General features: G+C 38.7%; 1 protein-coding gene across 4 annotated transcripts in view; it reads left to right on the top strand.

Annotated features, from left to right (window-relative positions):
- Nucleotides 1-906: 906 nt before the first annotated feature.
- Nucleotides 907-26,313, top strand: part of mapk8b (mitogen-activated protein kinase 8b) — a 30,485-nt gene continuing 5,078 nt past the window's right edge. The window contains exons 1-11 of one of the 4 annotated variants that reach the window (XM_008437931.3): nt 907-1,233; nt 11,674-11,854; nt 12,562-12,691; nt 13,356-13,414; nt 14,741-14,879; nt 15,314-15,479; nt 18,761-18,832; nt 20,441-20,623; nt 22,088-22,212; nt 24,843-24,906; nt 25,807-25,884. In XM_008437931.3, coding sequence (XP_008436153.1) covers nt 11,733-11,854; nt 12,562-12,691; nt 13,356-13,414; nt 14,741-14,879; nt 15,314-15,479; nt 18,761-18,832; nt 20,441-20,623; nt 22,088-22,212; nt 24,843-24,906; nt 25,807-25,884 — 1,138 coding nt within the window. In that variant the 5' untranslated portion in view covers nt 907-1,233; nt 11,674-11,732. Of the gene's footprint in view, nt 1,234-11,673; nt 11,855-12,561; nt 12,692-13,355; nt 13,415-14,740; nt 14,880-15,313; nt 15,480-16,712; nt 16,785-18,760; nt 18,833-20,440; nt 20,624-22,087; nt 22,213-24,842; nt 24,907-25,806; nt 25,885-26,313 lie in introns of all 4 variants that reach the window. The other 3 variants (XM_008437932.3, XM_008437933.3, XM_017310904.2) reach the window with 3 other exon arrangements.

Raw genomic sequence — 26,313 nt, 5'->3', positions numbered from 1 at the left:
ATCTCGTCCAAGGCCACTTTTGACATGCGATGCAGATTTGAACTAGTGATTTTTGGTGATATTTTAAAATTATTTACCTTTTATCTCGTAAATATATAAAAAATTCTATATTACGCCAACTGTACTTGTAGCTGAACAATGGAATGGCATGGAGCTAACACCATAATGCTAGCACTTGTTGTCATTGTTGGCAAAAAGACCAACCAACTGACCCTAAACCTAAATACCAATGCCACTGTTGGCAAACTTGCTCCACAGCATGATACCACCACCACCAGAAGTGTGCAGACACTCTTCACAGATCCTACAAGCAGTAGTACGCCACCTGCAGTGCACACTTTGTAAGTCTCCATGTAATTGTGGAGTGGGGTTTGTTTCACAATTATCTCAAAGCCGACATTATCTAGTTATATATGCCTTTTTTTTAAAACCACATTTTCCCCTTCCACTCAACTTTCAATTGTTATGATTGGAAGCAGCACTTGTGAACAGCAAGCGTCTTTAGGAATCCCGTTTTGTGGTTTGCCCTTTTATTTGAAGGTGTCACTAATTGGAGGACTGTACGGTTAGCAGTCTTCCACTGTGACTGAGAGCCATAAATATTAATAATGAATTAAAAACCCGTTTTATTTTTGGTCCTTCATAATTTTCTGAGAAGTGGAATTCTGAATTTTCATGAGCCGGAAACCTCAATCATCAAAGTAAAACAGAAATATCACCCCATGTGGATGAGTTTTTAATATAATTATTAGTAAAAATCATCTTCTTGATGATGACTTCCTGTATTTTTGCTAATATGTTTAGAATACTATAATGTCTATTGGCTAAATAAATGTGTTTACTGTATATGCAAGCGTAAATAACACGTCGCGCGCGACGTCATTTTAAAACGTTGCAAAACAGTTTCTTCCGGGCCGCTCTTGAACGTCCCCGGCTCTCATTGTGCAGCCGAGGAAACATCGGAAGGTTTCGACGACGTCGGTATGAAATGGCAGAAAGTGCCTGTGTCGCGGAAGCACCGAGATTAGGCGACGTAGGAGCTGCACATGTTTACTGTGGAGACCCCGGCCTGCTGAACTGAGAGCTAACGGGAGTGCTTCTGTCAGGGGGGGAAAACGTGGATTAAAGACCACCAGGATTTCCTGCCTATAAAAACCCGTCCAGCTCGCGTCTGAGGGAGGCAGCAGGCGGCGGCTGCTGCAGGTCGACACTGCTGGAATTAACCGGAGAGGGGTGAGATCTGCGTTTAGGTTTTTTTTTTCTACCTGTTTTCTCCGTGTTATTGTCAGCCGGGGGGGAGAGGGATTGGCCGAATGGAGTTGCTCTAAATTAGTGTAGCGTTTAGGAAGAGCAGCACAGCAGGCAGGACAGGTCTGGCCTAAAGGCGAGAAGGCAGCCAGACTGAGTGACTGCTGAGAAGCACTCTACAGTTACATATTTATGTCGGCGCTGCGTACACTTTAGCACGAGCTCGCACCGTAAATAAACCCCGGGTCCTGTTTTTACTCATAAAACTATCACAATGTTGAGCTATAACGGTGACCTCCACTCAGTGCTCATATAAAGCCAGAATACCAGCTTCCATGTAAACACCGAGCACCAGTTGTTGCCTTTGAATACACCCTGCTTCCAGCAGCTAGCATCAAGTTGACTGCCTCAACTTTGAATGTGACTTAGCTTAGTTGCTACCTTAAAAGACGACACCTTTTGTAGTAGGTAATACTGTAAAGAGCATGTTGGTGTAAGCCAGCGTAAAACGGAGCGTATAGTCAAGAGTATGCCTTTTTCTGACTCAAGGCTATGATTTTGTATGTTGTTTTGTAATAGGTCAATGCTACACCGGTTCATACTTTTGTGCTTCCCTAAACACAATTTGATTTGGCGACCCAATTCCTGTTTCGATTATTTTATGAATAAATGACTCATGCATAATGTTTCTGTTAAGGGCTAGTATGAAACTGAATGAATGTAAAGCAAAACTAGCCCACTGTCGTACTAACATATTTATTAGAATGACTGATTTCATAAATAGACTTGGGTATGCACATTTGCCAAAATAATTAGTAGTTTTAAAATGCTGGCTATGTTGAATATTATACCCAGTTTTGATATGGGCAGTTGCCCAGGGCGGCATTTGGAAGCAAGGTACTCACTACAAGGTAAAAAGACAATAGACTGTCAGTTATACTCTCAATTGCTTTTGTCTATATGCTATTGGTGAGAAATTTTCAATTGAGTTAACTGCAGTGTCTGTAATCAATCAAAATTACTCACATTTTAATAAAAATTTTTTTAGCATTTTTGCTGATAAATTATTGAATAAGTAGATATGAGCTCCACAACAAAAATATTTATTGTTTTTAATCTGTTATTTAGGTTTCTCAGCTATATGAGATTAGTGCAACGTGCTATTATACCAATAGCATTGAGATGCTATTTTAAGGTTGAAGGAGTTGGCCTTTGCTTAAAGAAGGGACCCATTTGGTGCCATTCTCTATCTTTAACTCCTTTAACTAAAAGAAACCTAGAGATGTGGGTATTATTAATTTAGTGCTGTGCTCCACAGCAAAGAGAAAACAGAAAAGTAATAGAAGAAGAACTCAAAACCACTTTTTTCTCGCTCTCTGTGTCGAATATGCTACACACACACACACACACACACACACACACACACTTGTTGCCATAGCAACTGACAACAGCGCCACTATACATTTCAAGATTCAACACCAAAGAATCCTCCATCATTTCCCCACACAAAGAACAGAGCATTAAGTCCGTTACAGTTTTTAGGTTTGATGTTTATTTTGCGATTATTAAGTAATTGCTGCGGTAGATTAGCTACTGCTGCTGTTAGCTAATCTTAACACACTGGTGTTTGATTATCTAATTTAAACTCCTAATCTACTCATGATCAGCCATAGAGTTGGTGTGTGGGTTGCCTTTTTTTGTTTTACTGAATCGAAACTCGCAGAATTCTGCAGCACATCTACAAATTAAAGTTGTCAAAGTCAAGCTAGCAAAACTGACCTACTTTCCTCTCCCTCACTATTTTGTTAAATTAGATCTTTTTCCTGACTTCGTTCTGTAGTCGTGATAGAGTTGACAGTAGCAAAGCACCGCGTCGCTTCTTCTCTTATATATCACGCATACATTTAAGATTTATTCTGTTGATAACTTGACAGCTAACACCAATGCTAGTCATCATCAGTGAGCAACCTTTTATCATCCAGCTTGGAGCTGAGGCGTGTGACGCCACGCTCCAACTTACTTCAAAACGCGACACAACACATCAACTATTGAACTGTTTTCAGTAGTTTGTTTGTTCCTGACCGTCCACCACTCACTTCTAGCCTCCTCCATCGGCGTCCTTCAAAGGACGCGGCGACTGAATTCGGTCGGACACACCCATCTTCAGTGTCGTTATTAATCAAGCTTGATCATAGCTGAAGCAAGCTGAGGTAGGTTTCAGCTTGCGTGTTGTCTGTGTTTCCAGTAAATGCATCTTGTTCCACTATTGATCTGAGACGCTTGTGTAGTGATGTTTTTGGCTCCATGCACTGCACACTGCTGCAGGGGAATGCACCAAGAAACCTGACTCCTGCACCAAAAAGTGAAAGGTGGCCAGAGTCTCGGCATGCACGCATCTGTACGTAAAGATGTGTGCCGAGCTGGTGGTTCAATGTGACGTTTGTCTTTTGTCTGATCCGGTTGCAAAGATCCAAATATCGTAGAAGACGCATTGCATGTCTCAGTTCAGCCAACAGTCACGTAGAATCATGGTTGGGTGTTTCTCTGTTTCTCTGCCCTCCTGTTGTTCGGCCATCGTTGTGCAAACAGGTCCGAAGCTCACGTCTCGTGTTTCTGTTCAAATAAGACATAAGGTGGTAAAACAAAGTTCATCCTCAATCAAACAGCTGGGGATAATAGAAGGCTTAACTCCAAACAAATACTTTTACTTTAATTTCTTTTTTCAGTATGTAAAATTGATTAACATTAGGTCTAGGGATGTAACTGACAGTTATTTTAATAATCTTTTATTCCATCCATTATTCTGACAAAGAAAATTGAAAAGTCTGCAGATTTTTCATTTAACCACTTCTGCCTTTTTATACAATATTAGAAAAATGTTAAAAGATGCAAATGAGTATTTAAATGTCTTTTTTTTTAAAATAAGAAAGTAAGCATTTATTGCATAAAATACAATAACACGAAATTCCTTTAATGAACATTTGTTCATTTGCATCAAAGAATGTATCTGTAGCTAAAAAAAATACTTCTAACCTCAACATGTTAGAAAAGCTCAGGCCTTATGAAGTGTATGACTGATCTGGTGATTAATTTTTTAATTAACAGATTAATATTTGAATAATAAAAGGCTCTTAATAGGACTTTTATTTGTGCTTTTCTAACAGAATTTGAACCACTATAGCAGCTGAGGAGTTCTGGATAGCACATATTTAGCATTTTTCTCTCTCTTAAATGCAAAATGTATACATTTTTGTTCAGTTTTGGCTTAATTATCACTCTGAGTGTTGTTCTTTCAGCGCAATGGTTTATTTTTTCTTTTAGTCTCTGTACTCCTGTTAATGATTATTTAATTACTGAATTAGTTGACAGTTTTTTCAATAACTGATTCATCACAATTAATCTGATTCATTGTTTTAGCCCTGATTAGATCCTAAGAAGTGATCAACAAAAGGACCGAGGCAGGCTCATGTAGAGGAATGATTCTCATGAGTGGAACTGATCTGTGGTGTTTTACAAGACTTATGTTGTCATGGTTTTTCATCTTTTATGTGCATGGGGTTTATTGATCTTTTACTTTCAGCAGTAGGGTCAAGGTGTGAGTTAACTATTGCTTTTGACACTGACAGTATGTCGGAGCACGGCTCTTAACAGTCGTCTCATCTGCATGCAGAAAGTTACCAAACCTGAATGGATCTAGATTAGCGGTGCACTGATTGCAAGTATTTGGCCGATCACCGATCTTTAAAAAGCCTGACCTCCTGATTCCGATATTAGTCAATGCTGATTTGCTTTTTATGTTTGAAAAATCGCTAAATATTGCGACAAAGTTTCTAAGTTTGCAACAGTGAACTGATTTTCACACTTTTTTGGCGGTAGATAAAATCGGTGGTGATAAAATTGGTTTTCCATGAAAGTGTCTTCCACAGTTAAGGATCCCTAATTAAAGCTAAATAAACTCTGGCTCTTTTTTTTATTAAGGACAATTTTGTTTACAGAGACTTCATATTTCATTTGACTTGTTTTTTTTACTTTATGCATTTATTTTGAATATTTAAAATGTCTTCTAGTTCCAGTGTTAAATGCTCATTAGAATTAAAATTTATTGATCTTTGAGAATATGTTATTGCATTATTATGCCTTTATTATATTACTTGAAGATGGTCTCTAAACATCACCACAATACCAGCTGGGAAAATTTATTGTCCAGCAAAATAACCTCACTGTTGTTAACTTTGCTCTTTGGTCACTATATTTAACAGCTGTTTGGACAAATAAACTCCTAGTTTAAAAACTGCACTAATTTAATAAGGATAATATGGGGTGCTGCTTTCAGTCCTCACTCAATCACGATCAGTGGGTTTGCCCATTCAAAAAGTCTCCAAACAGACACATTTGTCAACAAGTCATTAGCATAGCCTTGTTTCAGCCAGCTCACCGGCAGTCCATGCAAATGTCTCCCAGCTACGGAGCGATGGACAGCCGTAGCTGTCTCGGCTAGCCATTCAGTTTAGCTCTGAGGCTTCATATCCCCACGGTAACGGGTTATCTCAAGGTATTTCTGTAACTGGGCAGCAACATTTAGACGCTATATGTTTTTGGTGTACCCCTCCCTCTGGGTTGTGTTTGGATATATCAAACCTCTCGGGTACATGTATTGTCAGGGAGAGCACACTTGATGACTAGCCAGAGTAAATATATACACTCTTAATGTCGGCTATATTTGCTTTGGCATTTTCATGTCAGAAGTGATTCAGTTTCTGCGACAAATTAAGCTGACGGTTTTTGCTGCTTGTTAAAAAGAAAAAAAGGCTAAATGTGACATAAAGGGGTGTTGAGTTATATTATGTGAGGAAACTAACATGCTGTGGCAGAAACATCTCAAAGGTTAAAGATGGCGAACTTACAAGAATAATTAACAGTCTCTTAAATAGCCACACATAGTAGCCGTGGCTAAACGTTGAGATTCAAAGTGTTTTAATTGATTTTCTCAGATTGGGGAGAGATGCACTGATTGGAATTGACTTCTGATTATTATTTCTGCAACCGACACGATGAAAAATGATTTTTGTAGCATGTCTGTACATTGCACCAAGTCACAGTCGACTTTGCATTTTCAACATATGTAATCAATCGCTAAAGTTTGCCTTATTTGGTAGTACATGACATTGCTAAAGCGATGCTTGCAAACTATAACTAGACCGATGCAGGTTTTTTAAGGAAGATGCCAATTATTTTGATATCAGTCTAACTGATCCCCAGTGTTTGCTGCCTTTTTTCCTTCTGTTCACCCCCTGTTTGATTTATACAATAAAAATGACACAATTATATCGAATGCCAATTTAAAACAGGAATGGACAAAATGTGAAAAGGAAATATTGAAAATAAGTCAATGCATGATTTAAGAGTAGCAGTAAATAAAAATATAAATATAGAGAAAATAATTAAATGAAATGTTGCAGTAAATAAAAATATTGCATCAAATGAATACTGAATATGAAAAAAAAGAAAAATTTTTGAAAACTGATCAAAAGCATACAATTGGGGAAGAAATAAAAATAGAATACTGATGTTACATTAATACTGTTAGAAATAATGGAGAAATATTACCTCATGTCACAATATATAATCAATAAGTCCACGAATATCGGCCGGCCGATGTATCTGTCGACCTCTAATTCAAACTGTTTGGCAGTAATCTATCCATCCAGCTGGATGGACTTTCACTTTTATTTATCCCCAGAACTAATATAGATTTTATAAACCAATATGCTGCATAGCTGGGGGAGATTATAAGGATGGAAACAAAATAATACATAATTTAAACCAAACCACTCTGACAGCAGGAGAAAAATCTCATAAGGCAAGGTGGTAACCGGCAGTCATTTGGGAAAAGGACAAGTTACTTTTTCACCTAGGTCAATTTGGTATGGAAAGATTTGTGTTTCCTTAATGAATTAAATCATCATATGATTGTATTTAGTCAGAATGTCTTTTTCTAATTTCAGTAGTAGCTAAAAGTTGGTTGCACTAAACCTAAAGTGCTATGGTATTTTGAAGAATCTGATGCTAAAGCACTAAAGAGCTAACTTCATTTCCAATTACATCTGCGTCAGGACCCCATCCTGACACAATGAAACACTGTGATTTCCACACCCCTGATCCCAATACATGTGCTCTACACACACTGCTAAAACATCCCAGATCCAAAAAAAAATCTGTGAAGTGTCCTCACTCTAAATTCAGCACTTATAAATCGGTTGTAATTTTTTCTCTTAAGAGAGCAAAAGCAACAGGATATCAGTCCTGCTGTAGCTCTGATACCGAGAAAATGTGTGGAAAGTGTCCCTGATAAGAATGGACAAGAACTGTTTTTACAGCTGTTGCTTTCTTATCTGTGTTTACTCTTGTGTATGTCTTTTCTTTTTTTGTTTTAAACTAAACAGCTCCCTGTTAGCCTCATTCTGTAGGGGAAGATGACTGTGTTTCGGCTCTTTAGTGATGTGAACACATTCTCCGTCTCTGTGTGCCCCAGGACGGTTTTGCTTAGATGCACTTCTGATCTGAGATGCGGTGAATATGGCAGGAGGGAAGGGGGAATACGACGCAGATGAAGCCAAGCAGAAAGCATCGCGCGTCTCTCGGAGGAAAGGATCAGGCAGAAGCTGTTCAGAACCCTTGCTTTTCATGTGTCATGCCACGCAAATTCATTGGGTTTCACTGGGATTTTCTACCAGTGATCAACACACAGCATGGGAAAGTTGCTAATTGGAGGATTGATGGTTCAAATTGTTTTAGGAAAAAAAGATGAAAAGAGTTTTTGTTGCATTAAGAGTTACGTTGAAGACTGATCGCTCAGTGATCCCCACCAGACATTTGCTAGTCAGTTGAGGGTTAAACATCTGGAGACTGACATGTTTGTCCATTCGTCTTTGCAAAAATAGTTTCAGGTCTGTGAGATTACGTACAAAATGTCTGTGTACAGAATTTTTAAGCATCAATTCTCAGTTGAATTAACACACCAGCCTTAAATCTTTTGCTGAGGGTAACTGGATTTATTTAAGGATAGCGGTAGTCATCCTTCTTTCAGTCAAATCTGCCAATCCTTTCTGTTCTGACTTAAGAAAAGCATCGCTATAGCTGCCATGTTGGAAGGTGGGGATTGTCATGCGAATTTTAAAGGGGCAGTATTATGTTAAATTTACTTCTTTGAACTGTACATCATGTTATAATGCTATTCCTTCATCAAAACGATACCTAGAGAGATTTCCCAAACATGCATGAAAGAATTTTCATGCATGTTTGGGAAATCCTTTAATCTCCCATGGCAACCATTCAGCGGTCCAAAACGCCTGGATGGACCTTTCAGTGTCTAGCGATCCATTCCGATTTTTAAAGTCACGATTTGATTGAGAAATGTTTTTCTATTCAAACGTTCTACAGATTCTGTCTAAATCTGTGACTGACGAGAAGAAAAGACATTTATTTAAAACAATTCAAAAAGGTTCTGTACTGTATCAAATTTCATCAGCCTACAATTAAACAAAAAATAGGTTTGTGAATAAAATTCTGTAATTTAAATTATCAGTATTATGTTAGTTTAGCTGCACTGGTTTTTCTTAAATAAAAAAAATATCACAGAATTCATCAAAATGCATACGGTGGACAGACTTCTAGGACGGATGAGTGGGCGCGTAATGTGATATGCGTTATACTAGCAATTTGGAGCTGCAAAGACAAGCAATGTAAACACTTAAAAATCCATTTTTCAGCCTTTTCAGCCTGCTGGTAGAGGCACTAGGGTAATCCACAGTGGTCCATCATGTTTTGTTTTCAAAAATGTTAAATGTTACAAAAATCTGGAGGTACACAGCAGGCATCATAATTTGGAAATAAAAGAATGTGACTAATGGGCTGGTGCAGAAACTTTCAGTGCATCAACTATAAACATATCTTAATCCATCTTTACTGTCACTGCTACTACTCTATAAAAAACCCCATTTAAAATAAGCAAACAACGCTTAGCCTGGTGGGGAGCAAGTGAAGCCTGGTGGCCCACCAGGCTTATAGTACACTGGGGCAAACTCTGACTCTGAATCTCCAGGATTAGGAATTGTGATTCTCTATAGAATCGGTTATTTTTTGTACCTGTAGTTTTCGGAGCAAGTATTGCAGTGCATTCAATCTTTGACAATCTTGTCAATTGACTGACTTTTAATTGGGCAGCTACTTTTGTGTTGTTCGCTTCCTGCCTTAACTGCTCCCAGGATTGGCTGATGTTCAGATAAACCGGACCAACTAAAGAACCGGGGTTACCTATGAATAGAGGGGTGGGAGAAGAGGAAAAGGCTTGTAGGTTTACTGATGGGACAAGAGAATGGGCGGGGTAAGATGGCAGTATTCAGACAAGTCTCTGCAAAGCCTATATCTTCTCAGTTCAGTGCTCCAAATCCCACTAATGGTTTGTCATCCTCATACCCAGCATGAAACCCTGCTTCCTGCTTCCTGTCTCCCTCTGCCTGGGTCACTGCTCCATAACCCCAGCGTTTAGATTTCATGTAGACTACATGTACAGCTCATCTGATGCATTTCAGAGGTGCAGTAATCTCTGGAATTGATGCCGTTTTGGATTGTGTGCATGGCCAGGTTGATTTTCTGCCATCTGAATCGGAACTTTTGCTGGTGATTGTAGACTTTATCTGAGCCTTGTAGAATGAGGCTTGCATTTGCACATTTAAGGTTGATCATTTATGACAACAATTCTCTTTAAGGAGTTGGTTTCATCCACATCGGAAGAAATCCATTTCAAGATAACAGCAGCTGCACCGATTGTTTTCCATTGTGTCTGATTTCTGATGTGATGTTCTGCTGATTTGGTCTTTAGGATTGAAATTTGGGCCAATAGCGAAGTCTGATATTGATAGTGCTGTTACACCCAATAACCGCTATTCACCTTTGTAGAATATTCCCCTGGGCTTTAGACACCATAAAAAATGACTGAAAGGGAACAAGATGTAAATAAGCGTCAGTTGTTAATGTCAGTCCAGTTTTACTTATCGGACCGATACCGACATGTTAAACTATCAACGTCTATTGAGTTCTCTCTAAAAGCTAAAGCTGATAACACGCATTTTTCTGAAAAATTCTTTTTGTTTTTTCCAAAATTGGGGCACTTTCTTTAAGCAAATTTATTGTAGAAGTTCCCATTTGCAAAATTATATGGTCAATGGAAATGCAGCTATTGTAGCAGAAGCAAGACTTGACTTTAGTTTCAAGTCAAGCATTTCTATAGAAACAGATGCTAAGCTGTGTGTATTTGTGGAGAGTTATTAGCAAGTAATATTTGATCAATAAAATAATTACGAAGGGAATCGTTAAAAATAACAGGTGGAATAAAAAATCTGGAGGAAGGTATGAGAGACAATTATTGATACCTTGAGTTTTTATAAGTTATAAATCAGTAAAAAGAACAATCGATCAAAATGTTTGTGGGTCCATCCTCGTCACATCCACTGTGATCAATAATCCTGATGTAGCTTATTATTATATACGGGTCAAATATGCTGATGATGCATGAAACGGGCTACTTGCGTTTTTTTCCATGTAAAAACTTAACTTTAATTTTTATTTTGCTTTTCTATGTAACTTTGATACAAGTTATGTGAAAACTTGATTTTGTTTAAATCCTAAGGATCTTTAAGAATCTTGAATTAAGCCCATGTTAAAGTTGCTTTTGCTTTGTGAGGTACTGACAGACTGACATACCTGTCATACTGCTGAACCGGTGCCGGGACCCGGGCGGTTCAACTGGTTCTGTGTAGTTTGTGGTTTTCCATTTTTCCTTCTGTTCACAGCCAACAAAGCCTGAATACTCTAGAAAACACTGAGTGGAATTTCACGGGTAGCGTTAACAACAACAAATAAAGCTCAATAATTAACCAAGAAATCCCCAACAAATGGATCTATACGATCTCTGTGATACATTTCTACATTTCATGGTGCGTTTACTGACAGTCACACGATGCTGACTTTGCAAAAGATGAGAAGCAAACTCTGTATCCACTACTTGAAGCCGGTCAGTAAATGGATGAAAATTAAATTTCTTTTTTTTTATTAATATTTTCTGTCATAATAGAGAGTCATCTATGTTCAGTGCAATTCTTTAGTTTCATGGTCAAATAAAATATGAATGAGTAATAATATTTTCACGGACTGGAGTTTAAGGTGCGGCGGATTTTACAACAAAATAAACACTGACACATTTTTTAAAATATAATTTTAACCTTTTAACATTATTTATTCTTTTTTTTTTAAATATATATATTTAAGAGCAGACATTTTTTCCCCACCTCTAACAAAATCACTTGTTTCATCTCTATTGTAAATCTTTTTGAATGAACCTAAGCGTATGTTCTGTCTCCACTGCAGATCTTGAGAGGCCTGCCCTTCTTGGATGCCCAGCCTCAGAGTTCTACCAAGGTTTCATCATGAACCGGAACAAGCGTGAAAAGGAGTATTACAGCATAGATGTGGGCGATTCAACTTTTACGGTCCTGAAGCGCTACCAGAACCTCAGACCTATTGGATCCGGAGCACAGGGAATCGTCTGGTGAGTCCGGGTTTCTGACGGGGACAAAAAACCGACGTTTTACGATATTTCAGTGTTTCTAACAAATATTAGCTCTTAAGTTCTACCTCTTGCTCTAGTGAATTGAATATTTACTGTTGTTTGTTATTGATGCATAAGCAGCACACAAGCTACAAAGAAGTGCTAATGTGACTCCATGCCGGCCGTCGCCGTCTTCCTTCCTACTTAATGTTCATTCTGAGAGCAAATGAAAGAACTATTAGACATTATAGATGTGGGTCAGTTCATTTCTATTTATACTGTGCTCTACTTTTTACACAAAACTTTCAGCTAAACATTTTAGTGAAGTTTTGCAGATGGTGTCATAGCTATCAACAGTTTTTTTTTCCTATCGTGATGCAATTTTCTATATACATAGGAGAGGCGTTCTCAGCATCCAGCTAAAGATGTGAGGGAAGACATGTTTTTGATAAGAGTGCACCAAAGAGTGTTTTCCTTCATTTTGGGAGATTGTATTTAGTCACTTTTCAGCCAAAAAAACCCAAATTAAAGCTAAACAGATTAAATATCTTAACATAGGGGAAAAAGGGAAAAATGCCCCTTTGTTCCTGGGGTTTTCTTTATTCTTTTGCAAAATAAATCAAAACGTATATAAGAAATAACTGTGACAAACGGTAAATGAAAGTTTTTCCAGATGCATTTTTTCTCTTTTATTTCCGTCTCATCAGTTCTGCATATGACCACAACCTGGAGAGGAACGTTGCCATCAAGAAGCTGAGCCGGCCCTTCCAGAACCAAACCCACGCCAAGCGGGCCTACAGGGAGCTGGTGCTCATGAAATGTGTCAATCACAAGAACGTAAGAGCTCCGCTTTTACCGTTCTAATCTCCCCCCACGTTTGGTTTCAGCGATCACACAATTAAAGCTGACTTTAAACAAACAAATGTATATTTGAGCCAGCACAGCGTCCAGAGTGACAAACAAGTAAGAATCAGTAGAGAGGACGAGATGTTCAGACGGAGCGAAGCTGACCCTGAGGGAATCTCTGGAAAATGTTAGCCGTCACTGTGCATCCCTCTAATTGGGCTGTATCTGTCTTCATTACAAAAACATCATCTACTGATATGCGGCCATATTCAGAGAGACAGAGAGTAAACGAGGAAGCTGCTGGCTCACCAGTATTACCATTATACATCAATCCACAGCCACTGGTTTCCCCTTCTGCTGTTTACAAGATAATGTTCAAAAAAAGGAATTTGACTTTGGTTTCCAGCTTTACATGAAATAAAAGGAACTGAACATGTATGTTTATGAAGAGCCATGTGTCTGATGTAAATGTTGGTAATACATTTAAGCCTGTTTGGTTTCACAGTGTTCACTGCTGTCTCTGTGACGGCTGCTTTTAACAAATGGCACTCTGAAGGTTAAAATCTAAACGGCTTGTGTCCAGAATGTGTGGGGTCTGCAGAGATCATTACAAATCCTGCATTTTGAAGTTTTTTTTTCTGTTTAATTTCCTCAGATCATCGGCCTGTTAAACGTATTCACGCCTCAGAAGACACTGGAGGAGTTCCAAGATGTGTGAGTGTTGATGTCTCTCTGGTTGTGAAGTTTAAGTTATTGGTTGGACTCAGGGCTGCAACTAACCATTATTTTAGCTATCGATTATTTGCTCAGTTGTTCAGAAGATTATCGATTAATTGGATAAAACATATTAACAAAGGTTGGGGTTTTTTTTTGTCTTAAATGCAAAATGTTTATGTATTTTTGTGCAGTTTTGGCTAAATTACTGCTCTGAGTCAGTTTATTGAACAAATGTCCTTATTTTCTAGTTTGTGTATCATTAATCGATTACTATTGGCTGTTTTAATAATTCGTTAACCACAATTAACCACATAATTAACACAATCGTTTCAGCCCTACAATGTATGACTCTAATAATCTCCCTCCAGATTCCAAGGCAACATGCAGCGTTAACAAAGTTCTGATAAAGATAACCGACTGAACCAGAGCCCAGTTTAGAGCCCAGTCAAACCTGAAAATGATGTCGATTTTTACTGATTCTCTGGGAGTTGTTGATACGCTGACATAACTCGGATGAAATAGATTTCAGGACAGCAGTTCTTCTCTTTAGATCAAAGTGGAAGTCTTTGTTTTATGGAAACTACTTACAGTCACATTTCCTTTCAGTCTCGAGTTTTTATCTAAGATATATTAGAATGTAATCATCATAGTAATTGAGGGAATTGGGATTAGGATGGTTGTAAAAAAACATAGTTATACAATTTTCCTGCTTTGAAGTTTAAAGTGTTTAAACTGGGTTCGCATCAACAAAATATGCCTGTAGTAAGTTTTTAAATTTCCAAAAAGTGGAGTATATCCCAGTACTACATTTCAGTAGGTCACATCAGATTACATAAATTGCAAATGATTATTGTTTTATGAAGTATGATGAGCGCTCCCATGATTAATGCAACACAAAGAAGTGTGTGTGTGTGTGTGTGTAATAGAGAGGGTTCAGCTGTGTGTTTCTATGCGGCTCCGTCTGCCTGATTGGAGCTAAAAAGGAAAGTGGACAAATCACTGCCAGAGGGCTTCCAGACTCAGTCAGCGATAGAGGATGAGAGGAGACTCCATTTGGTTTGTTGTTTGTTTACATGAACACACGCGTGCATCACAGGAGCCGTGACTGCATGTTGTTTAAATTTGTGAAAACGTGCATGGAACTGGCATTTGTTCTCCATTTTTAGACGATCATATTTCCAGCTTCTGCCTAATAACCACATGGAGTGGCATCAAAGCAGGACTAGTTCATGTAGTGCAGCCTGGTTTAGGCCAACATGTGAAGGTTATGCAGCAGGGCCTCCTTTGTGAGGATCCATGGTAACAGGAGTTGTTTCTCTGCAGGTATCTGGTGATGGAGCTGATGGACGCCAACCTGTGTCAAGTGATTCAGATGGAGCTGGACCACGAGAGGCTGTCCTACCTGCTCTACCAGATGCTGTGTGGGATTAAACACCTCCATGCTGCAGGCATCATACACAGGGTGGGTCCTGCTGACACACCATCTGTTGGGCAGCTGTCGCTGTTAGGAGCCGATACTATACGTCACTATCCATCATTATTTATCACTATCCATCACTATGCATCTGCATTCATCGTTATCCGTTGCTATTCTTCACTATCCATTGCTACCTGTTTCTATCCGTTACCATGGGTCGCTATTGTGTGCTATTTTTCCGATATGTGTCACTATCCATTTATTATCCATCTATCCCTAACCCCTTTTTGATTAATGATTTAAAAATGTTAATTTTCTGTAATTTTCAGCCTGAAAATGTCCTCATTTCTGTAATAAATATGTAGGAACTCTCAAGTGACTCAAACCGCTACAGAATATTTGACTTCCTGTAATGAACCAAAATCCATCAGCTCGATCAGTTTTTAATGGTCTGTTTTGTCTTTGTGTTTTCGGTGCAGGACCTGAAGCCCAGCAACATTGTAGTAAAGTCTGACTGCACACTGAAGATCCTGGACTTTGGCCTTGCCAGGACCGCTGCCACCGGCCTCCTCATGACACCCTACGTAGTGACCCGCTACTACCGCGCCCCCGAGGTCATCCTGGGCATGGGTTACCAGGCCAACGGTGAGTGATGAAGAAGGCGGGGAACGGCCAGTCAGGGACTGCCGTCTGGACCGCTGCATGTCCCTAATGCCCCCTCCCTCCTGCTGAAGTGTTTCAGCGGCACTTCCCACACACGCGCACACACACACACACACACACACACACACACACACACACACACGCACATGTGCACACAGATTCGGTAAAGGTTACACTCAAAGGGGAAGTTGGCATGTGGGGCATCCTTGCTTTGTGGGGTGAACTTCCTGTGTGAAGACTCTGGTGGTGGCAGCAGTGCTTCAGCATGTGTTTGATGTTTTATTAAAAAGTTTTTGGTTTTGAGCTTAATAAGGCCTGGCTAAAAGCTGCCAGTATGAAAAACAGGCTTCTGTGCATGACGCGGCAGTTTCTCCTTCAGACCTGGATAGAGATCACAAACACAACCTTCTAGTTTGTTTGTTAGACCAACACAAAGTGGAGGAAAAGGATTTGTGGTTTTCAAAAACTTTTAACAAATAGAAATTGGAAAAAGTGTGACCTGCGTTTCTAGTCGGTTCTCTTCACTCTGATGTCTTGAAATTAAATCCAGCTATTTTTTTTTAAGTTGTTTTGAGACTGATGTTTTTGGCAGTACTTATTCTGAAATGGCCCAGTCAAAGTCCACACTTTAGCGCACACACTGACACTCTGTCCACTCTGATTGAGCTGGAGCTTTTCTTGCATAGCAGTGCGGTCATAAACATCAGAAACATGTAAAACAACCACTTCATCAGAGCCTCTTCTTCAAACTATTTACTCATTAGTGTTTGGCAAAAGTCCAAATTTTACTTCTAAAAAGTGTTGAAAATCATTTATCTTCTCCTTTGTGGCAAAATACAAAACGTTGAAGTGACATGAACACTTTTTTTTTCTTTTTCTGCAAGAATCTACTCCACCAAAATCAGGGCCAGAATTAGTTTACAGTGTTTATCTGTGTAACAGCCTGGCAGAAATGACAGGTTTCCATTTTCTCCTCCTAATCAAAATGGCGTCTTCCTGAAAGCAAGGTCTGGTGTTGATAGTCCACAGATATGGTAGCTAGTGAGCAGAGTGTAATAATAACCACTAGGTGAGTTTTTGGTGATTACGGCTTGATAATCCTGCAGTATTTTTGAGGTGTTGAACAGTAAAACACTGGCCCTAATTCTTCCTGCTGACCTGTTGCATCTGTGGCTCCCCTTCTCTTCTCCCTCCTTCAATGCTGCGCTCATGTAGTGGATATTTGGGCTGTGGGCTGCATTATGGCAGAAATGGTTCGCCACAAAATCCTTTTTCCTGGAAGGGATTGTATCCTTGAGCTGCTTGACAGAACGTTTGCACCAAGTCTTTCATGTTAACTTTTTCTCCTGTCAAATGCAACTATAAAAATTCTATTTCTTTGAATTAAAAAAATATATATATATATTTTTACCCCGTCCCTGTGGCAATGTGACTTGCTACCACCCACCTGCTGTCTCTACGGATACACAGACGACTCTATCCGCTCGAGCAGCAACATTGTCGCTAGCGGCGCTGTAACTGTCACATGAAAGACCCCAACGGAATTTTAATAGTTTGCTTTTCAACAGAGGAGAAGTCAAAGTACCATAAATTAGCCTTATTTATCCTCCTGCTGCTGTTGTTTTCTATAGCTCCATCAGTAAAGAGATGTCTCTTTTTGTGGTTATGTTTGCATGAAATTAAATTGTAAGTATCTGCAGTGGGGTGCAGTGAGGATATAGAAGCTGCATTGATGCACAGAAACGAGAGTCAGAGTCTCACATTTAGGGGATTGTTCAACATCAAAACAATCTCTTAAATTCGACTTATTAAAAAGCAGTCAAATTCAGTAACACAAATTTGGGTGCATTGATAAATCAGCAATGATAATAAAGGGCTTCGGCTAGGGATGCACTGATTGCAGTTTACTGACAGACTTTTTTTTTTTCTCTTTAATGTGAGATTTTCTTGTGCTAAATATAAAGACAAACTTGCTAAGTTAGCTATGACCATGGCTACGTTCACACAGCAGGTTTTGATGTGCAATTCCGATTTTTAAAGTAGATTAAGATCAGCCGATGCTAGCATGTGAAACTGATCTTATCCACCATCGCAATGGTCTGAAAATCGGACCATCGATCCCCTTTTACTCTGCTGTGAGAGAGGACTGACTATCAGTCACTTCTACATGTATGCGGTTAGCAATAAGCTATGTTCACACACCTGACAAACGTGGCCCAATCTGTATTTTTTGCCCACATACACACACACCCGACTTTTTCACAGCAGTCTTTTTACCCCCTCAAAAAAAGTCAGATTTGAGCTACTTCCATATCTGGTATTAATTCAGAGACGTATCCGATTGTTTTCAAAGCGTCTGCAGTCTGAACTGTCATGTTGCATTTTATCCGACTTTTACGTTATGTACGTGAAACAACGCGAGTCATAATTCTGCACCAGAAGACGTAAACAGTGGCTGAAAATTTTATTTATGAACTATAAAAGACGTTTGCAGAAGTGCATCACATCATAGTCATGACTACTCATCTAGAGAAGAAGCTGTAGTCGACACTCCACAAATGGTCATTGCTATTAGTTATCCTTAATTTTAATATCTTTCTTTATGCTGTTGAGCTTGTGATGATGCTATTGGCTGATTTTGCTGGATAAACTTTAAAACTGACCCATAGTCGGATGTATCCACTATTATTTCCATAAGCAATGAGCTGCTGTGTGACATCTATTTGGGGTCGCTTTAGGTTTCTAAACCATTCACAAAAAAGTGACTGCCGTCGCTTTTAATTAGTAGTTTGAACAACCACTCCAAAAAAAAAAAAAAAAGGAGCAGATTCCAACTATAAAAGAAAGTCCTAATTGAGCATCAAGATTTGCTGTGTGAGCGTAGCTATAGTCACCCACACTGTGGCCGACTTTGTTGATATATTTTGCGACTTCTCAGACAAGAAAAATCTTGGGCATCAGTAATTCTTTTTTCTTTTTTTTTTTTCATCAGTGATCGGTCAGAGAACTACAATCAGTGACCCTCTAACAAAACCCCTTTAAAACACTCTATTAATCTGTTTCAGTAGATAAAGCTTTGTGGGACCCTGACCTCGATCAGAATGCACTGAACCGCATGAAATCATTCCGTTGTCACGCCACCTCATGTCTATCATCAGTTTTACTTCTGATTTTTTTCCCCCACATTTTGTTTTTATTGTTGTCCTGTTTGCTTTCTTTTTTGGTTTGCATGCTAATTTGGTGGTTGTCATTTCATTTTTCAGTTGATGTCTGGTCTGTTGGATGCATCATGGCTGAAATGGTCCGAGGTAGTGTGTTGTTTCCAGGCACTGATCGTATCCTTAAGTTAAACCTCCATCCTACTGCTCCCCTGTCCCCCAACCCCACCTCCCTGTAATCTGAATACTCAGTCTCTCTGTTTGTCTGACATCTTTGCACACAAAACCAGACCTTCAGGTTTTCTCTACATTAAGTGGATGTTAAAGTTCAGCAACTTTCAATGCTGTGTTGAGGTTGGAGAGACGTCTCCTCCTGTTCAGAATACCAACATTTCCAGGTGTTTCAGCATAATTTTCCAACGTGAAAATTCAAAAATAGTCAATTTTATTTTTTCAGTAAACTAATTTTATGAACTCAAAGAAAGATGTCCAGGTTTAAAGAAACTTTTCAGCATCGGCTGATTTTCTGCTATGACATTCTTGCCATGAAAATTACTTGCATGTTCCTCTTATTCTTTGAGTTACGCAATTTTTATAAAAGGATGTAACCTAACTTAAAAGTGTTATCTAGCTCAAAGTCACAGTGGATTTTAAAAGTTTATCCACCCCTCATACCAGGTTTTTGTCATGTTGAAAAAATAAATAAATTTAGGCCACAATTAATGATTTCAGAACTTTTTCAACCTTTATTGTGATGTAAAACCTGTAAAATTCAGTGGAAAACAAACCAAAATGTTCTGCAAAAAAACAGAATAAATAAATAAATGACTGCGAAGGGTGTGGACCCCCTCCTATAACAGTGACTTTAACTGGAATTAACCAGGTGGGGAGGGTGAGACAAGCAGCGTCTTATGGTGATTCACAGCGCTAAGACCCGCCTCCTGGCTCTGATTGGCTGTTTCTTGTTAGCGTTGGAAACAACCAATCCAGCGCCAAGTACTATGAGATAATAATGAGATTATTATCCAATTATACTGTCACGACATAATGACAGTTTCAACAAATATGTAAAAAAAAAATTTTTTTTAATTAAAGTTGCAAACTGCAGCTTTAAGGATGCAAAGATTTATGCAATCACATTCATTTAGGTCTTTTACTTTGTAGGTTGAAAAAGATTAGAAATTACATTTACCAGTTGTGTTGAGACTTTTCATATTTTGTATACTGCTTATTCTTCAAGTTATGTTCATATGTGTTTCATAAAACAAACTAAGTATAAGAAAAATTATTTGATTTGGAAAAATAATCATTTTGAGAGCTTTAATGCATTACTTTTTGACCACAAAAAAGTCAACTGTTGTAATGAAATATTAAGTCACAGACAAATTGTTCCCAATTGTCTTATTTTAGTCACCTTTATACATATAATCCTGTCCTTTGTGTTTATTGTAAAGGTGGAACAAAGATGTCAACAAGCATTTAGTTGTGTTGTGTGTTACATCTGTATTTATGTGGTGTTTTTTTTTTTTTTCCTTCTCCTTACAAACAAAAGCCAAATTCTTATATTTCACCCTCTGAATTAGTTAAAGGTGAGCAGCTCAAACTTCAGCTGACATGTAAAACAATCAGTAGCGGTCATCAGAATTCATTTGGTAAGTAGATCCTCTCAGTGAAGCTGACTGGAAAATCTCCAGCTTCAGAAAAATGTTTTCCTCTTCATCTACAACCATGATTGGAGCGCTTGCAGATCCATCCCTGTAGTTTTCTTAATATCATTCACGCAAGATATTGACCAGTGGAACAAGGTGATCGAGCAGCTGGGGACGCCGTCTCAGGAGTTCCTCATGAAGCTCAACCAGTCGGTGAGGACCTACGTGGAGAACCGGCCGCGTTACGCTGGCTACAGCTTTGAGAAGCTCTTCCCCGATGTCCTGTTTCCTGCTGACTCTGAACACAACAAGCTGAAGGGTGAGCGCCAATTGATCTTCCTTTGGTTCCCAATCTGTGATAAGCTGGTGTGAAGGTTTACATGAGGGGTCCCCAAACTTTTTCCTGTGAAGGCCACATAACTTTTCCCTTGGGGGGCCGGAGTCAGTTTGTAACAGAAAAAGTGTGACGATTGCAGGAGTGCCTAAATGTAAAATATATTGTTTTCCAGAAAGTACAATCAAATAACCCTCTCTGGGTTCTTCACAGAAAGAAATCCAGGAAATAACACTATTTATGAAATGAATAACGTATTTTCCGGACTACAAGCCGCAACCCCAAAGTTTTTTTTTTTTTTAAACCAGTAAAGATACACATATAAGCCTCAGATATCTCTGCTGCTCTAGGTTTTCCACAACGATGTAGCAGCAGAGGGGGGCGAACACCCAAAATTTGAGTCATAACAGGTCAATTGAATGTCACATTTATTACGGTTGAAAAAGAAAAGTTGCCAAGTTTAGATTTAACTGAACTGATTACGGTAGTTTCTGAAACGGTAACTGTAACAGTAAAAGTGCTGATCCTTCGTGTCTGCTACTAGCATGTGCTAAATGAAAATGGGCGCTTTCTTCTTCTTCTTCTGCTTCTTCTTTAGATTTCAACGGCAGCTTGCATCCATTATTGTTGCACTACTACCATCTATTGGATCCTAATATCTATACCTCAAATTCTCATAATGATCCCAGTATTATTTTAAAAAACGAATAATCTTCTTTTCCCCCCTCAATGCTATTTAACTGATCAACAACATTTGCAAATTTCAATTTCCTATTAAAACCTAATTCCGTTTTAATTGACGCTTCTTTTATTTCCAATTTTGACTTCCAATGATTCACTTCCTGCAAAAAAGCCCCCTGGTGGTTGAAGAAAAATCCACATATAAGCCACATGGTTCAAAGCTTAGGGAAAAAGTAGCGGCTTATAGTCCGGAAAATATGGTATATGAAAAAAAATCTGAATGCTCTCTGGTATTGTTCAGGGGGCCGGACCAAATGTGAAGGCTGGCTGTATTTTGGGGACCACTGGTTTACATGAACTTACAAAAATATTTTAGTTTTTTTTTTTTCTAAGACATTTCTAACCTGTCAGGTAAGGGTAACTAGTTTAAAAATGGCTGCTACATCTATAAGTTACTTGCTCGAGCAGAGATTGGAATCTAACCTAGAGGAACTTTAAACTACACTGCATTTGTTTAATTCCAGCTACTTAAAAACTCTTGTACTCCTTTATCATTTTCTGAAATGAGCCTTTTCCCTTTTTTGCTCATTTTTATGTAGCCGTTTCTTATTTGTCAGCTATCACTCCCTGCTTCGTCTCCCACCACCTCCGACATCCGGTTCCAGCTGGAAATGAATCACACTTCCAAACGACAAACCCACTCAGCTGGAACAGATTAGATATCTAACCTGATTTTATTTTATTTTTTATTTTTCTCGTTCCTCTCAGCGAGCCAAGCCAGGGACCTTCTATCCAAAATGCTGGTAATAGACGCTTCCAAGCGGATCTCTGTGGACGAGGCTCTCCAGCACCCTTACATTAACGTGTGGTACGATCCGACTGAAGTGGAGGCAGTAAGTACTTCAGGTCAAACCAAAGACGTGTTAGAAACAACGAGTCATGATTGACTTATCGCTCAAAGCCACAGAACCTACCTTATTTAGAAAATACATCAATACCAAGTCATAGCAGTCATCATATTTAAATCTTTGGGATAATTAGATGCAACTCTCAATACGTACTATAAAAGTATTGTTGGAGAAGCTCTTTCTGTAATTTCCTACATTAAAAGTGTCCCATCACACTTAAAAAGTCTTAAAATGTCTGAACTTGATTAATAAAAAGGTAAGTTGGCCTTAAATTCGTTAATCACAAATCTTACATTTTGTGATGGCAGGACTGTTAATATCTGTGTAAATCTATGCAGTTTTCATTATTGAGTTGAATGCAGACAACTTTGTTACATCCATGTTACTTGAGGCAATCGAGGCTAATGGTAACTAGCAAGCAACGGCAAATTTATCTGCATTTAGCTGGATGGTGTTCGTTTTCTTCACCATTGTATCACTTTTGTTGCCGACCCATATGATGCTACATTTATTAAGACTATAGAGAGCCATATGTAGTGTGACAAGCATAAAACTACTGCCAAGAGCCACAGACAAACCCCAGAAGCGTCAGTTTTGCTCCCTTGGTGGCTAATACAGAATAGAAAGCCACACATGCAGCTATGATGATAAGTAAAGAAAGAGATTTAAAGGAACTGTACATTTCAGCCTGTAACATAACCACTATGTTACAAGTCTTGATACACTTAAATTTAATTCATAATGGTCTTGAATTTGAGCTGGTGAAGCCTGCAGAAACCCTGTAGACTCAAGTTCAACAGTCTTGACTAGAAATAGACGTTTGTGCTGCAAAGTTCAGCCTTTGAATTCAGTGACAAACACGAGAAGTTTCTTTAGAAACACAATGACTCATCCGACACATCATGATTTATGACTGTAATCAGGCAGATTGGCATATGGAGCAAATGGCTGCTTTCATTTGTCTCTTCTGTGTCATGAACACTGAACATTTAGATTTGACAAGTGCATTTCTACACACACTGGTGTGGCGCCTCATTATCACATCAGCTCTCTGGCCGTCTCTGGATGGAGAAGACGTTTCTGGTCTGCAAACAAACTTTAACTTGTGGATGAGAGGAAGCTGGGTTGAATGAACGTGTGAATCCATTAAGGCAAAAAAAAAAGATCAATGTGTGTACAAAGCATAAAATGAAAACTGAGACCTACTTGTTTTGAATACACAATATTGTAGGTTTTTTGTTTTACCCTAAATATTTACAGTTCTCTGGAAAAGTATTCACACCCCCTTGACCTTTTCTATTTTTTTAGAAGCATAAAGTTGGTCGTGAGGACCAAAATTGCAACATTTATTGCGTTTTCACTCGGTGCAGTTCACTTTCAACACAATCTCCTCCTTCATGAAATGTAATCAAAAATGGAGTGTCAGATTTTAGCAGTTGTAGGATTTCCCTACAACCCCATTTTCGAACCAAACCTGTTGGTAAAATTTGTTCACCTCCTCACCTGTGGGGGCGCTGCACCAAGAACCACTGAAGGAAACGACACAAAAACCTCTGAAGAAGACACAAAACGCAACTACCTTTTTCACGAAATGGAAACAAAGAAAGAGTGCCGTCAGATTTCAGAGGTTGTAGGATTTCTCTTTTGTCTTTGACAAAAGACCACAATCTATTTCTCCTGCTAGCTCTAGACACTTGTTTGTTTTGGCTGTATTTACCCAGAATCCCCTGTGCTATAGTCAGTTTCTTGCTTTTAAAGAAGTCCCTGTTTTGCCTAAAAACCTGTAACTGGGCTCAGTTGAAGTGAGCTCTTGTACGGTTTGAATTCATATGTGAACACCATGTAGACCAGAGACCGCAGGAAGTTGAGTATTGAGCAGGGCATTCTGGGTAAATACAACAAAACAAATGTACAAGTGTAGCGCTAACAAGAGAAATGACTCAGTTTTTTACCAAAGACGAAAGAAAAATCCTGACGGCACTCCATTTTTGAACGTTAGCTGGAGCTAGGCACCAGCAACCCTCCCGATCCCACTAAGGGACTAAGGTGTACAGAAAATGGATGGATGGACTCAATTTTTGATTCCGTTTTGTGAAGAAGGAAGTTGCGCTCAGTGTCTTCATCAGAGTTTCATGTCGTTTCTTCTCGGTGTTTTTTGGTGTAGCGCTACCACAGGTGAGGAGGTAAAGGGTTTGATTCAAAAATGTCACAAATGTTGCAACTTTGGTCTCCAGTCGAACAGAGTCTACCAAGATACTGTCCGGTGTGAAAACACCTTAAGAAAAATGAAGATGTTGAGCACTTTAAGGCAAAGTTAGGGTCATAACACAATATCCAAAGTTTTGGACATTTCATCCGCCCAATCCAATAATATAAAATAGAAACATTCACAAACCATGAAAATTTAAGGTGTGGATTAGGATTAGACGTAACCACATGAAGCCCACACTGCAGACATCCAGACTATCTGCCTTGATATTGTTCATTCACTCTGAAATACACGGTCATTTAACAATGAATGTTTCTGCTTCCCGTTGCTTGTTGTTGAGGAGAAACATTCAACAGGCAGACTAAAGCATCCGACCGTGTGTCTGTGTCTCTGCTTTGTTTTAAAGCCGCCGCCCGCCATCACAGACAAGCAGCTGGACGAGCGGGAGCACACAGTGGAGGAGTGGAAAGGTAAAGGAGAAGCTCTCGTCTTTTTTTTTCACACGCCGTGAACAGCCGACACGTCACATCGTCTCACCCAGAAATCAGACATTTCCTGATGTTGTGGTGGAATTCAGTGATGTGGAAACATCAGAGTGACACATGCAGGTTTAAAATGAGCCTGAAACATCAGTGACGGAAACATTTATGGTCTTTTATTTTGGGATCATTTCACAGTAATTTGAGAGGCAAACATTCATTTTCTGAATAATTTTACACGAAACCAACTCGGAGAATGTTGTTGCAGCACATTTAATAAATATCAGTTTGCACTCTCAATACTCTGCACCAATATGACTGTCATTTATTTAATAAATGCCCCTTGTGGCTGCATAATGAATAGTTTCTGTTGCCTAGCAGCAAGAAGGTCAGGAGTTTGAATCCGGGTCTGCTTAGACAACAGACAGACTGATGGACGCTCCTTGCTAGACTCTACTAATTTTTCCACTTTTTATATTTCATTTAGTATCATGTGGGAAATTCTGTGGAGAAAAAGTGTTGTAGATTTATCAAGCAGAATTTTAAACAGTTTATAGTACAAAAATGATCACATTCAACATGTTTTTTTTAATCTACTTCTGTACTAGTTTTGTCTTGTTTTTCTCAGCATTGTGTAAAACACACCAAATGTTCCATAAAAATGTCACATCTGTCGTTTTACAAACAGGTGATCCATTTTTTTTCCTACAGTAAATCCTTAAAAGCTTATTTTCAAAGTAAAGAAAGTCTTTACATAACAGTGATGCACGAAGAGACTATATTTAGATCACCAAACTGTGTGACTGTTTCCTTTCTCCTCCTGTTACATTTTGAACTGAATGAACCAAAGAGCAGCTGAATGCAGAAGCGTGTATTGTTCTATTTGTGCAGAGTTGATATATAAAGAAGTGCTGGACTGGGAGGAAAGGACAAAGAATGGCGTCATCAGGGGACAGCCTGCGTCTATAGGTTGGTGGAGTGTTATTGTGTTTCTTTTTTATTCAAACCTTTATGCCTATAATCTTTCATTTAAAGGAGTAGGCATGTTATTAAATACAAAATATGTAGTAACAGTCCACAACCAAAAGTCCCCAATTGTTAATGTGGCCTAGAAGGGTCAACAAAATCCAAAAGCTAAAATGCAAGTTATGCTAAACTTTCTAGCATAACTTGTTGCTTTTACATTCTGCTGACCACTCTGGGCCACCGTAGATTCTGCATTTATTACTTGTAATAAATGCCTGTAAGAAAACTACAGAAACACTGTCACCTAAAAAACTTACCACAAAACAACCAGCATTTTATTATTAGTTATGTTTTGTATTGACTAACTGTTTTTTGCATCAAATGCCAGATAACGGGGAGAAATAGTTCATTTAATCATTAATTAGCCTTTTA

This window comes from Poecilia reticulata, chromosome 19 (genome assembly GCF_904066995.2).
Source record: "Poecilia reticulata chromosome 19, P_reticulata-male-v2, whole genome shotgun sequence".
NCBI lineage: Eukaryota > Metazoa > Chordata > Actinopteri > Cyprinodontiformes > Poeciliidae > Poecilia > Poecilia reticulata.
Note: the sequence above shows the minus strand (reverse complement) of the source record. Positions and strands in the feature narration are given on the sequence as shown.